General features: G+C 48.8%; 1 protein-coding gene across 1 annotated transcript in view; it reads left to right on the top strand.

The window, feature by feature from the left end:
* abcg2a (ATP-binding cassette, sub-family G (WHITE), member 2a) overlaps positions 1-14,832 on the top strand; it is a 138,524-nt gene that overhangs the window by 7,243 nt on the left and 116,449 nt on the right. The window contains exon 2 of the mRNA XM_055635188.1: positions 6,872-6,970. Coding sequence (XP_055491163.1) covers positions 6,872-6,970 — 99 coding nt within the window. The remainder of the gene's footprint in view (positions 1-6,871; positions 6,971-14,832) is intronic.

Genomic DNA, 14,832 nt, shown 5'->3' with positions numbered 1-14,832 from the left:
AACCTCTTCTAAAGCCTCCACATCCTTCTTGGAATAGGGCGACCAGATCAGCACACAATACTCAAAATATGGCCTAACCATAATCCTATAAAGCTACATCGTGAAGTACCTATTTATACAAATCCAATATCTACTGGTCTTCAATTCCAGTGACCCCATGAACAATTTTGTGCACACCTATAGAATTTAGAAAATTGGCAGTGCTGGCTCGAAGGGCCGAATGGCCTACTCCTGCACCTATTGTCTATTGTCAATGCTGAACATAATGCCAAGTTGAACTATCTGCATGTGATCCATATCCCTCCATTCCCTGCATATTTATGAGCTTTTCTAATATTGTATCTGCCTCCACTGGAATCTTTTGACCTGAAATGTCGCCTATCCATGACTTCCAGAGATGCTGCATGACCCGCTAAGTTCCTCCAGCACTTAGTGTTTTGCTCAAGGTTCCAGCATCTGCTGTTCCTTGTGTCTCAGAATTACGTTTGAGTTCCCATTCCAGTCAAGAGACAGTAGACAACAGGTGCAGGAGTAGGCCATTCGGCCCTTCGAGCCAGCACCGCCATTCACTGTGATCATGGCTGATCATCCACAATCAGTGCCCCGTTCCTGCTTTCTCTCCATATCCCCTGACTCTGCTATCTTTAAGAGCTCTATCTTATGCCCCTGTCCCACTTAGGAAACCTGAACGGAAACCTCTGGAGACTTTGCGCCCCACCCAAGGTTTCTGTGCGGTTCCCGGAGGTTTTTGTCAGTCTCCCTACCTGCTTCCACTACCTGCAACCTCCGGCAACTACCTGCAACCTCCGGGAACCGCACGGAAACCTTGGGTGGGGCGCAAAGTCTCCAGAGGTTTCCGTTCAGGTTTCCTAAGTGGGAGAGGGGCATAACTCTCCCTTCAAAGCATCCAGAGAATTGGTTCCCACTGCCTTCTGAGGCAGGAAATTCCACAGATTCACAACTGTTTTTCCTCATCTCCGTTCTAAATGGCCTACCCCTTATTCTTAATGGGGTCCTTGCATGTTGGGAGTGGGCGTGTGAAGAAGGGTCCCGATACAAGTCTGTCCATTGCCTCCACAGATGCTGGCTGACCCGTTGAGTACCTCCAGCTGTATTCTCTCTGGCCATAACACCAGCTTCCATATGGTTTTCTGCTGGGCCTTCCATTCACATACGGGACAGTACAGCACAGGAACAAGCCCTTCGGCCCACAAGGCAGTGCCAAACACGATGCCTATTTAAAGTAACCCCCTCTGTCTGTACATGATCCATATCCTTCTCTCTGCCTATCCATGTGCCTGTCAAAAAGCCTCTTAAACACCACTATCGTATCTGCCTCCACCACCACCACCCCCGGCAGCGCGTTCCATGCACCCCACAACTCTCTGTATAAAAAAAACTTGCCCCGCACATCTCCTTTAAACTTTGCCCCTCTCACCTTAAATCCAAGATATGAACAGTCCTGTCTCTACAGACGCTGGCAGGCCTGCCAAGAATTGCCAGCATCTTCCTGCCTTCATACACTGAGACATGAGGGTCTCCAAAGTCCCTTCACACAGGGTCTCGCCCAAGTGAGAAAAAGCTTTTCACTGTACTCCGGCACACGTGACAATAAGCTAGACTAAACGTCTCTGGTGAAGTCTGGTGAAGATTGTTGCACTGCCAGGAACAGGTACATACACTCATGACACCGCCTTGGGTAACAATCGCTGTTTATAAGCATTGTTACACACCCTACATCTCCCATTGCAGATTTGAAAGAGCTCGCTCCTGAGATATGAGGGCTGGCGTTGAACAAGGAACCAGAATCTATGATATGTAACTGCTCAAAGAACCCGTGAAGGTGAGGGAGAGAAAACCTATCCCCACCCCTCCCAAAAACACCGAGGACACAGAGTGCTGAGGGGGAGGAGGTTGAAGGGGTTGGAATTCCAAAGTTTGAAGTCTTAAGAATGTTTGTAGATGAGCTCTAACGAACTATTGTAGAACACAGAGTGCTGGAGTAACTCAGCGGGTCAGGCAGCATCTCTGGAGAACATGGACACAGAGTGCTGGAGTAACTCAGCGGGTCAGGCAGCATCTCTGGAGTAACTCAGCGGGTCAGGCAGCATCTCTGGAGAACATGGACACAGAGTGTTGGAGTAACTCAGCGGGTCAGGAAGCATCTCTGGACCTTCTGGGTTGGTTCTGCAAGGCATGATCCCGACCCAAAACATCATCTGTACGTTCCCTCCACAGATGTTGCCTGATCTGCTAAGTTTTTCCAGCATTTTGTGTTGTTGTCAAGATCCAAGCATAGAGTCAGAGTCATACAGCATGGAAGCAGGTCCTTCGGCCCATCTTGCCCATGCTAACCAACATTCCCTACTTACACTAGTCCCACCTGCCTGCATTTGGCCCATATCCCTCCAACCTATCCTATCCATTTACCTGTTCAAATGGTCTTTAAACTTTGTGCTGGTGCCTGACTCAACTACCATGTCAGGCAGCTCGCTCCGTACGCCCCGCACCCTCTGTGCGGAATAAGTTGCCCCTCAGGTTCCTATTTAATCTTTCCCTCCTCACCTTAAACCTATATGCCCTGGTTCTTGACTCCCCTTCTCTAGTTAAAGGAGGTGCCGTTGCAGATGGCACGGTGACGCAGCGGGTAGAGCTGCTGTCTTACAGCGCCAGAGACCCGGGTACGATCCTCTCCTTCCCCTTCCCTCCCCCACCCCCTCCATCCACTGCTCCCCTCTCCCTCCATCGCTCCTCTTCTTTCCCTTTCCTTCTTTCCCTTCCCCTTTCCTCTCCTCCCCCCCCTCCTCCCCCACTCCCTTCCCTACCCCCCCCCCCCCACATTAACCTGTACATCTTTGGAGTGTGGGAGGAAGCCGGAGCACCCGGAGAAAACTCATGCGGTCACATGGAGAACGTGCAAGCTCCGTACAGACAGCGCCCGCAGTCAGGATCGATCCCTGGTCTCTGGCGTTGTAAGCGCCGTAAGGCAGCAACTCCACCCCTCCTCCACTGTGCCACCATGGTGATGGATGGTCGGCGTGGGCTCGGTGAGCCGACGGGACTGTTTCCAGGCTGGATCTTCACACTAAATGATGATCTTTCTCTTACTTGCATGAACCTTCCAACTGCAAGAAGATTGGGGGCTTCCAGCAGAGATGGTCAACGAGGACAAGGTGTTTCCATCAATGATTGTCCAGGTGGGTGGTGGTGATGCCTGATTTATTTGCAGCGGTGACTGGACATCGAGAGATACAGTAGGGAATCAAGCTGTGTCATCAAGGAGCAGAATTAGGCCATTCGGCCCATCGAGTCTACTCCACCATTGAATCATGGCTGATCTATCTTTCCCTCTCAACCCCATTCTCCTGCCTTATCTCCATAACCCCCGACACCCGTACTAATCAAGAATCTGTCAATCTTCACCTTCAAAATATCCATTGACTTAGCCTCCACAGCCGTCTGTGGCATTGAATTCCACAGATTCACCACCCTCGTTGAAATTCATCCTCCTCTCCATTCTCAAGGTACATACCTTTATTCTGAGGCTGTGCCCTCTAGTCCTAGACTCTCACACTACCGGAAACATCTCTCTCATCCACTATCTAGGCCTTTCATTATTCTGTGTATAATATCATGAGAGGAATAAATCGGGTAGATTGCACAGAATCTCTTGCCCAGAGTAGGGGAATCGAGGACCAGAGGACATAGGTTCAAGGTGAAAGGGGAAAGATTTAATAGGAATCTGAGGGGTAACTTTGTCACACACAGGGTGGTGGGTGTGTGGAATGAGCTGACAGGGGAGGTAGTTGAGGCTGGGACTGATGCAATGTTTAAGAAACAATTAGACAGGTACATGGATAGGACAGGTTTGGAGGGATGTGGACCAAACACAGGCAGATGGGGCCAGTGTAGATGGGGCATGTTGGTCAGTGTGGGCATGTTGGGCTGGAGGGCCTGTTTCCATGCTGTATCACTCTATGATTCTGTTACTTTCAGTAGGTTTCAATGAGGTTCCATCTCGGGCCCTGTATCTGTGTCCATCACAAAGCATCAATATCTAAACAAGGTGTAAGTCTATAACTTCCTGAAAGTGGCAACGCAAGTAGATCGAGTGGTAGTAAAGGCATGCTTGCCTTCTTGATTGGAACATTCAGCATAAGAGTCAGTAATGGGCCTGTCCCACTTAGGCAACTTTTTAGGCGACTGCAGGAGACTATGCAGTTGCCACATGGTCGCCACATGTTCGCGGGTGGTTGCCGGGGAGTCGCCTTCATGGTCGTGAGGAGTTCCAGCATTCTGGGAACTAGTCGCGGCCTCATTATGGTGAAAAATTAGCGGCGACTAGAATGAAGCCGCCATGGAGAGTAGCGAGAATTCTCGTGCCGTAGGTGGGTCGCCAAGAGGTCCTAGCGGGTCGCCAGGAGGTCGAAGGTTCTCATAGGTTGGAGCTGGTGACTGAAGCTGACCGGTGCAATGAATTCTCATTGGCTCATCTGGGATCCCAGGCTCCGCGGTATTTTAAATCCAGTGTCGTGCCGCCAGCTCAACGATGTTGCAGTCGGCGGTCACAGTGCCCCGGAGCTTACCGCAAGGCGACCCTCATAGGTTGGAGCTGGTGCTGACCGGTGAATTTCATTGGCTCATTGGGAAAGAAAACGTAAGTAGTAGTTTTCAGAACCAAGGATATCCGACCGGTAATGTTAAATGTTAAAAGCGAAGTGTGTGTGTGTGTGTTCCACTCTGACAGTCGCCGGCAGTCGCCTGAAAAATCGCCTAAGTGGGACAGGCCCATAGGTAATGATGCAGCTTTATAGGACTTTAGTTTGACCATTTGGAGTATTGCGTGCAATTCTGATTGCCCTGATACAGGAAGTGTGTGGAGGCTTTGGAGAAGGTTTACCAGAATTGTGCCTGGATTAGAGGGGATTAACTGTGGGGAGGAACTGGACACTTGGATTATTTTCTCTGGGAGGCCACAAGTTGCGGGAAGAAGTATATAAAATGATGAGAGGCATAGATAGAGTAGACATTCAGAACCTTTTCCCAGGGTGGAAACGTCAAATACTAGAGGGCATAGCTTTAAGATGAGCGGGGCAATGTTTAAAGGAGATGTGCGGGGCAAGTTTTTCACAGAGGGCGGTGAGTGCCATGGGTGGTGGTGGAGGCAAATACAATAGTGCTGTTCAAGAGACTTTTTGGATAGGTACGTGGATATGCAGGGAATTAATAGATATGGATCATGTGCAGGCGGATGAGTTGATCTTAGCATCATGTTTGGCACAGATATTGTGGGCCGAAGGGCCTGTTCGTGTGCTGTACTTGTCTATGAAGCCGCCATGTTCCGCCACCCCCAAACTAGTTTCTTCTCCTCACAACAAGGATGTTGCCCGGACTCGAGAGCCTGAGCTGTACGGAGAGATTGAGCAGGCTAGGACTCTATTCCTTGGAGAGCAGGAGGATGAGGGGTGATCTTATAGAGGTGTACAAAATCATTAGAGGAATAGATTGGGTAAATGCACAGAGTCTTTTACCCAAAGTAGGGGAATCGAGAACCAGAGGACACAGGTTTAAGGTGAAGGGGAAAGATTTGATACAAACCAAAGGGGCAACTTCTTAACACAAAGGGCGGCGAGTGTATGGAGCAAGCTTCCAGAGGAGGTACTGTAGTTGAGGCAGGACTATCACAACATTTGAAAAACATTTGGACAGGTACATGGATAGGACAGGTTTTAAAGGGATATGGGTCAAATGTGGGCAGGTGGGACTAGTGTAGATGTGGGGCCGGTTGGTGGATGTGGGCAATTTGGACAATTGACAATAGGTGCAGGAGTAGGCCATTCATCCCTTCAAGCCAGCACCGCCATTCAATGTGATCATAGCTGATCATCCACAATCAGTACCCCATTCCTGCCTTCTCCCCATATCCCCTGACTATTTTCGCACCATGCGACCTTAGCCCTACAGCGAGTTATTTATAAACCCTTCTACTAAAGATTTTCTGGCACGGTGGTGCAGCGGGTAGAGCCACTGCCTCGCAGCGCCAGAGACCCGGGTTCCATCCTGACCGCGGCTGCTGTCCGTGTGGAGTTTGCAGGTTCTCCCTGTGAACTGTCAGTGTGAGTTCACAATCTGGGTTAGTATTGTCACCCTGGTGTGTGTTTTGTTTTAGTTTATTGTCACGTGTACCGAGCTACATTGTGTCTGTGGTGAGTGTGAGTGTTCACACTGGGTCAGTAGTGAGCGTGAGCTCAGTGATTGTTCACATTGTCAGCTGTGACTGTGAGCCCAGTGAGTGCTCACACTGTGTCAGTTGTGAGTGTGAGCTCAGTAATTGTTAGTCTGTATTGAGTGTTCACATTGTAAGTAGTGAATGTGAACTGAGCAAGTGTGCAATGTGCCAGTAGTGAATGTGAGCTGAGCCGGTGTGAGCTGAGCCAGTAGTGAGTGTGAGCTGAACAAGTGTTGAATGTGCTAGTAGTGAATGTGAGCTGAGCAAGTGTTCAATGTGCCAGTAGTGAGCTGAGCCAGTGGTGAGTGGGTGTTCACTGTGCCGGTAGTGAGTGGGTGTTCACTGTGCCGGTAGTGAGTGGGTGCGAGCTCGTTCTCCTGGGTGCTGAGAGGCAGTGAAGCGCGTCAGGGGCGGGGATCAGACACAGCGGAGATGGAGCGGAGATAGAGAGGAGAGGGAGGGAGGGAGGGGGTGATAGAGAGGGAGTGGGAGAACGAGAGAGGGAAGCGGACAGGGATAGAGAGGGGGGGAGGAGAGGGAGAAAGAGACAAAGGGATTGAGAGAAGGAGGAGAGCGAGGGAGAGAGAGGGGTGGGAGCGGAAAGGGATAGAAACAGAGAGGGAGGGAGAAGGAGAGGAAAGAGAGAGAGAGGTGGGAGCGGACAGGGGTAGAGACAGAGAGAGAGAGAGAGGGAGACGGAGGGAGGAAGCGGACAGACGGAGGAAGCGGCGGCGCCGAGAGGTGAGGGAGCGGGGTCGTGGCGGGTCGGGGTGGGGAGGGAACGGGGTCGTGGCGGGTCGGGGTGGAGAGGGAGAGCGGGGTCGTGGCGGGTCGGGGTGGAGAGGGAGCGGGGCTGGGGCGGGTCGTGGCGGCGGGGAGACGCGGGCTCTGTCCGTTACACGGGGACGGTGCGGGAGCTCCATGCGAGGGCATTGCTGGAGGAAGCTGAGTGTAACGGGGGGGGGGGGGGGGAGTGAGGGAGGGGGGGGGGTATTTACACACTGGGGGAGACAGTGGAGGGGATAATGGAACCGGGGGAGACAGCGGGGGAGCTGAGGGCAACTCCTGACGAAGGTTAATGTCACGGGGGGAGAGTGAGTCCGGGGAGAGTGAGGTTAATACCGTGGGAGAGAGAGAGGGAAAGTGACAACAAGTTTGGGGGTGTGTGAGGAACTCCAGTAGAGGGGTGAAGTATCAGATGGGGTGGGAGAGTTAGATGGGGTGGAGCAAGGGTGGGTGAGGGGAGCATCTACTGGGTTTGGACAGTGCTGTTGTCCACTCTGCAGTAGCCAGTAGCCACACCATAGCCCGGCTCAGAGTAATACACTCTTAAGGAAGTTTCTCTTGTCGGAGTGAGGATTGTGAACTGGACGAGAGCTGTGATTGCATCTTCACGTTATGTAACCTTTATGCAACATATATTTGAGAAGTATATCATTGGATTGCAGCCTTCGGCCCAAATTCAAGGGTTCAAATTCCAAGCCCCAAAATTGTAGTAAGGTCACAGCCAAGGAGAAGGCCGCTCGGCCCATCGTATTTGTGTTAGCTTCCTGCCAGAGAAACAATAGTTTAGTTAGGGATATGGCTGCTGTGCAGGCAGATGAGATGATGTTGATTTGGTCATCGGCGGTCACTCGGAGCGAGTATGACTGTCCTCTCCTCCCTATAGGGTCGTCCACTTGTGGGTCTGCAGATGTCTGTAGAGGCCGATCCGCGATCCACACACCTTGGTGTAACGTGGGCAGTGGAGACTGGCGGTGGTTGGTAGTTGTCGAGCCCCTTCTCTCTGCTTACGGTGCTGTCGCTTTGTTTACTGCGTCTTCCGCGTACTGAAGCTCCATGATGACAGTGTTACTGACGGCACAGACATTGTGGGCCAAAGAGGCTGGCTCTTGTGTTGTACTGTTCCACTGGACAATAGGAATAGGTGATGTTTCGGGTCATCCACACACCCACTAATCAGCTCAGCCACACTTTGTACAGTACGTTCCTTAGTTGTATCTCACTGTATCTCTAAAACTAAATGAGGAGGAATTTATTTCTTCAGAGGGTGGTGAATCTGTGGAATTCCTTGCCACAGACGGCTGTAGAGACCATCAATTGGTATTTTTCGATAAGTCGGGACCCTTCTTAGAATAGAATAGTTTCTTTATTGTCATTGTAACATGGGCCATGTACAACGAAATTTAAAATGTCAGCCAGTCAGTGCAGCATTCAAACATTTCTAAAGCTAACGAAACATCCACGGTAAAATAATAAAGATAAGCAAATAAATAAAAATCACAGACAAAGCACGCATACACACCCAACCCTCCATCCTTCTGTCGATTTCACCGTTACCACAGTCCCTTAGTCTGTATCGCCCCTGGGTTCCTTGGCGGCCACATTTAGTACTTTTATAGCAGTGGGGTAAAAACTTCTTCAGACTCCCAACTCGAAACGTTACATCCTTTTTCTCCAGAGATGCTGCCTGACCCGCTGAGTTACTCCAGCACTTTGTGTCTATCTTCGGTATAAGCCAGCATCTGCAGTTCCATGGCCATCCTGTTGCCATCAGCATTTTTTCTGACGAACGTCTGCACCCTTACTGTGGGTTCACAGCCTAACCACAAGGAACACATACCATTTTCTGTGCGATCCTGCTCTAACTTAGCCCACCAACCACAAGTTGCTGGGCTAAGCAATTCAATTCAATAATTTCAACGTCATATTCAAAAGTTCACAGTTCATCCCAAAATCTCTCCATCCATCTCACCCTCCACTAGATGCTCCTCAACATTTCTATGTCCTCTGGGGGACATAGGTTTAAGGTGAGGTTTAAGGGGAAATATTTAATACTCAACTGAGGGGTGACTTTTCACACAAAGTGGGGTGGGTGTGTGGAACAAGCTGCCAGAGGAGGTAGATGAGGCAGGTACCATCTCAACGTTTAAGAAGCAATTGGACAGGTACATGGATAGGACAGGTTTATAGGGATATGGATCAAACGCAGACAGTTGGGACTAGTGTAGATGGGGCATGTTGGCCGGTGTGGGCAAGTTGGGCCGAAGGGCCTGTTTCCACGCTGTATCACTCTATGACTCTCATCTTAAAGTTATGCCCTCTCATATTTCACATTTCCACGTTGGGAAAGATCATGTAACTATCTACCCTATCTGTGTCTCTGATCATTTTATATACATCTATCAGCTCTCTCCCCATGGGTGGTTGGTTGGTCGGTGTGAGCAAGTTGGACCTGTTTCCACGTTGTATTAGGTTTCTTCCACCATCAAGATTTTGATCTTCTTTTTCAACCTGTAGCTCAGTAGTAAATTTGGTTCAAATGAATCTCAGCCTTGCTAATGAAAGGTGTGTTACTTCACAACCTGGTTAAACAGAACACAAACTCATAGAACAGTAGCAGCACAGGAACGGGCCCTTCGGCCCACAATGTTTGTGCTGAACATGATGCCCAGTTAAACTGATCTCATCGGCCTGCATATGATCCATATCCCTCTATTCCCTGCATTTCATTGGACGCCATTTTCTGCCTCCACCACCACCCTGGCAGTGTGTTCCAGGCCTTTTCCACTGTTGTGTGTAAAAAAAAAACTTGCCCCGCATGTCTCCATTTCCTCCTCTGACCCTATAACCAACACGTCTGCCGGAGGGAAGTAGTTCGAACAGTCCATTACAAGGGTATGAGGAGTCTTTATGGATGCTGACGGCCTTCCTGAGGCACCGTGTGTGGTAGATGCCCTCGAAGGCTGGTAGCTGTGTCCCAATAATCTTCTGCGCTCTTGGGGGTAGAGTGATGACATGGATAGAAAATTGGTTGGCAGACAGGAAACAAAGAGTAGCGATTAACGGGTCCCTTTCAGAATGGCAGGCAGTGACTAGTGGGGTAACCCTAGTGACTAGTGCTGGGACCGCAGCTATTTACAATATACATCAATGATTTGGATGAAGGGATTAAAAGTAACATTAGCAAATTTGCAGATGACACAAAGCTGGGTGGCAGTGTGAACTGTAAGGAGGATGCTATGAGAATGCAGGGTGACTTGGACAGGTTGGGTGAGTGGGCAGATGCATGGCAGATGCAGTTTAATGTGGATAAATGTGAGGTTATCCACTTTGGTGGCAAAAACAGGAAGGCAGGTTATTATCTAAATGGTGTCAAGTTGGGGAAAAGGAGAAGTACAACGGGATCTGGGAGTCCTGGTTCATCAGTCACTGAAAGTAGGCATGCAAGTCTAGCAGGCAGTGAAAAAAGCGAATGGCATGTTGGCCTTCATTACAAGTGGAGTTGAGTATAGGAGCAAAGAGGTCCTTCTGCAGATGTACAGGGCACTAGTGAGACCACACCTGGAGTATTGTGTGCAGTTTTGGTCTCCAAATCTGAGGAAGGACATTCTTGCTATTGAGGAAGTGCAGCGTAGGTTCACGAGGTTAATTCCCGGGATGGTGGGACTGCCATATTTTGACAGATTGGAGAGGCTGGGCTTGTATACTCAGGAATTTAGAAGGATGAGAGGGTATCTTATTGAAACATAAGATTATTATAGGGTTGGACACGCCTCCAAGGTCCAGAACCAGGGGCCACAGTTTAAGAATAAGTGGTAAGCCATTTAGAACGGAGATGAGGAAAAACATTTTCGCACAGAGAGTTGTGAGTCTGTTGGATTCTCTGCCTCGGAGGGCGAAGGTGGCTGGTTCTGTGGATGCTTTCAAGAGAGAGTTAGATAGAGCTCTTAGGGATAGTGGAGTTAAGGGATATGGGGAGAAGGCAAGAACGGGGTACTGATTGTGGATGATCAGCCATGATCACTTTTAATGGCGGTGCTGGCTCGAAGGGCCGAATGGCCTACTCCTACACCTATTGTCTATTGTCTATAGCCTGCATTAGAGGGTTTCAGCTACAGGGAGAGGTTGGACAAAGGTGGATTGCTTTCTCTGGAGCATCAGAGGGGAGACCTGATGAATGTGTATAAAGTTATGAGACATAGATAGGGTAGACAGTCAGAACCTTTTTTCCAGGGTGGAAATGTCAAAGACTGGAGGGCATAGCCTTATGGCTTGTCCCACCTAGGCGATTTTTTAGGCAACTACAGGAAACTAGTTTGTCGCCACATGTTCGCCGGTGGTCACCAGGAACAGTCTCCTCAGTCGCGCAAAAAGTCGTAGTGACTCTCTGGTCGCCGCTAAATTTTCAACATGTCGAAAAATGTTCGGCGGCAGTGGGTTTGATGCCAATGCGCGTAGCTTGACTTTTCCTGACGTAGGTGCTGTCATAGGTCGTCGCCGGGACGACGTAGGCCGTCACCGGTTTCTCGGCAACCTGCTACGACTTTGACCGTCGCCGGCAGTTGCCTCAAAAATCGCCAAGTGGCACAGGCCCATTAAGACGATAAGTTTAAAGGAGATGTGTGGGCAGGTTTTTTTACAATGAGTGGTGAGGGCCTGGAATGCACTGCAAAGGGTGGTGCATTGCCACGTGTACCGAGGTACAGTAAAAAGCAGTTTGAAGAAGGGTTTCGGCCCGAAACGTCGCCCATTTCCTTCGCTCCATAGATGCTGCTGCACCCGCTGAGTTTCTCCAGCAATTTGTGTACTTACAGTAAAAAGCTTTTTTTGTTGCGTGCTGTCCAGTCAGCGGAAAGACTATACATGATTAGAGTCAAGCCGCCCATAGTGTACAGATACAGGATTAAGTAAGTAAGTTTATTGGCCAAGTAACAGTGACAGTTACGAATGACTCGGAAAACACTAAACATTAATAATAATAAAACATTAATGATAAAACACCATTGATCAAGCATGTGAACCAACAAAATACCAGATCAAAGGGAGGCTACAGATTTCTGGCTGTTGAGTAGAGCAACTGCTCGTGGATAAAAACTGTTTTTATGTCAGACTGTGGCAGCTTTGACAGTCCAGAGTCGCCTTCCCGAGGGAAATGATTCAAAGAGTTCGTGGCCCGGGTGAGAGGGGTCAGAGACGATCTTGGCCGCTCGCTTCCTGACCCTTGCAGTGTACAGTTCATCAATGGAGGGAAGGTTGCAGCCAATGGCGACAATGGGCTGAACGCCAATGAGCGTAGCTTAACTTCTCCTAACATAGGTACTGTTGTAGATTGCAACCAGGATGATGTATGTTGTCGCCATTTCCTTCGCTCCATAGATAGAAACATAGAAACATAGAAAATAGGTGCAGGAGTAGGCCATTCGGCCCTTCGAGCCTGCACTGCCATTCAATATGATCATGGCTGATCATCCAACTCAGTATCCTGTACCTGCCCCGCTCTCCATACCCCCTGATCCCTTTAGCCACAAGGGCCACATCTAACTCCCTCTTAAATATAGCCAATGAACTGGCCTCAACTACCTTGAGAATTCAACAGATTCACCACTCTCTGTGTGAAAAATGTTTTTCTCATCTCGGTCCTAAAATACTTCCCCTTTATCCTTAAATTGTGAACCCTTGTTCTGGACTTCCCCAACATCGGGGAATAATCTTCCTGCATCTAGCCTGTCCAACCCCTTAAGAATTTTGTAAGTTTCTATAAGATCCCCCCTCAATCTTCTAAATTATAGCGCGTACAAGCCGAGTCTATCCAGTCTTTCTTCACCCGCTGAGTTTCTCCAGCATTTTTGTCTACCGTCGATTTTCCAGCATCTGCAGTTCCTTCTTAATGCCTAGTCATCCGTAGTCACCTAAAAAATAGTCCAAGTTGGACAGGCCCTTAACTCCATCTTTTTGAGTCTATCTTCGGTTTAAACCAGCATCTGCAGTTCCTTCCTACACTGTTGCGATTAACCTCTTTTAGATAATAAGTAATAATTTGGTACAAGATACAAAGTGCTGGAGTAGCTCAGCGGGTCAGGTAGCATCTGTCCATGCCCATGTTCCTCCGCTGATGCTGACTGACCCGCTGAGTTCCTCCAGCACCTTGGTTTTTGTACTCCAGATTCCAGTGCCTCTAGTCTCACGTCTCCACTAATAATGTTGTGCTGTGCCGTGCAACTGTTTGGTTTGTGTGCACAGATCTGTGTATTGCTAAACATATCACATTCTGCTGTAGAGGTTCATGTTCACAAGTGATAGGAGCAGAATTAGGCCATTCGGCCCATCAAGTCTACTCCACCATGGGTGATCCAACTCTCCTTCTCAACCCCATTCTCCTGCCTTCTCCTCATAACCCCTGACACCCGCACTAATCAAGAATCTGTCTATGGTACACAAAAATGCTGGAGAAACTCAGTGGGTGCAGCAGCATCTATGGAGCGAAGGAAATAGGCAACGATTCGGGCCGAAACCCTGAAGAAGGGTTTCGGCCCGAAACGTTACCTATTTCCTTCGCTCCATAGATGCTGCTGCACCCACTGAGTTTCTCCAGCATTTTTGTGTACCTTCGATTTTCCAGCATCTGCAGTTCCTTCTTAAACACAAGAATCTGTCTATCCCTGCCTTAATAATATTCACTGAATTTGCCTCCACATCTATATGTAGCAATGAATTCCATACATTCACCAGCTGACTAAAGAAATTCCTCTTCATCTCCTTCCTAAACAAACATCATTTTATTTAGAGGCTGTGTGTGCCCTCTGGTCCCAGACTCTTCCACTAGTGGAAACATCCTCTTCACATCCACTCTATTCAGGCCTTTCATTAAATATATATTATATAAATGTATTCAATTAGTCATGTGTTATTGTGCTTGAACTGAAAAGCAAACTATTTTTTGTTCATTGATTGAACGATACTGTGTGGAAACAGGCCCTTCGGCCCACTGTGTCCATGTTGACCAGCAATTGCACTTTCTCATCCACTCCCTGCACACTGGGGACAATTTACCTACAAACCTGCAGGTCTTTGGGATGTGGGAGGAAACTCCGGAGCACACGAAGGAAACCCATGCGGTCTCTGGGAAAACATACCAACTGCACACAGACAGCACCTGAGGTCAGGATTGAACCTGAATCTCTGACGCTGTGAGGCAGCGGTTTCATTCAGTTTTAGTTCATTGTCACCTGTACCGAGGTGCAGATGAAAAGCTTTTGCTGCCCACTATCCGGTCAGCAGAAAGACAATATATAATCGAGCCGTTTACAGTGTATAGATACATGATAAGGGAATAACGTTTAGTGCAAGGTAAGGCCAGCTAAGTCCAAGGTAATACATGTTGCTGTTGGAGTAGAGGTTTAAAAGTGCGGAGCGATTGCAATGTGTGATCTGCTTCAGTGACTAGCACACAGATAGCCGCCTGGGTTGGGCACCACAGTGCCAACTCCTTTTATCTACAACTCAGTTTCCTTGCACTCTCATTACCTCTACCGTGCTCTAGCTCATCCATGACTCTCGGACTATCCTTGATCGGACTTTGCTGGCTTTACCTTGCACTAAACGTTAGTCCCGTATCCTGTATCTATACGCTGTGAACAGCTCGATTGTAATCGTGTATAGTCTTTCTGATGACTGGTCAGCACGCAACAGAAGCCTTTCACTGTACCTCCTCGGTACACGTGACAATAGACAAAACTGAACTAAAATCATTCACCAGCGCAAAGTGCTTGGAGTCTGACTGTCTGCGCACACTCCTCCATCACCTCTGCTTTGATGTTTTC

The sequence above is a fragment of the Leucoraja erinacea genome, chromosome 1 (assembly GCF_028641065.1).
Source record: "Leucoraja erinacea ecotype New England chromosome 1, Leri_hhj_1, whole genome shotgun sequence".
Lineage (NCBI taxonomy): Eukaryota > Metazoa > Chordata > Chondrichthyes > Rajiformes > Rajidae > Leucoraja > Leucoraja erinaceus.
The sequence above is the reverse complement of the archived record's forward strand: the minus strand, read 5'-3'. Positions and strand labels throughout refer to the sequence as shown.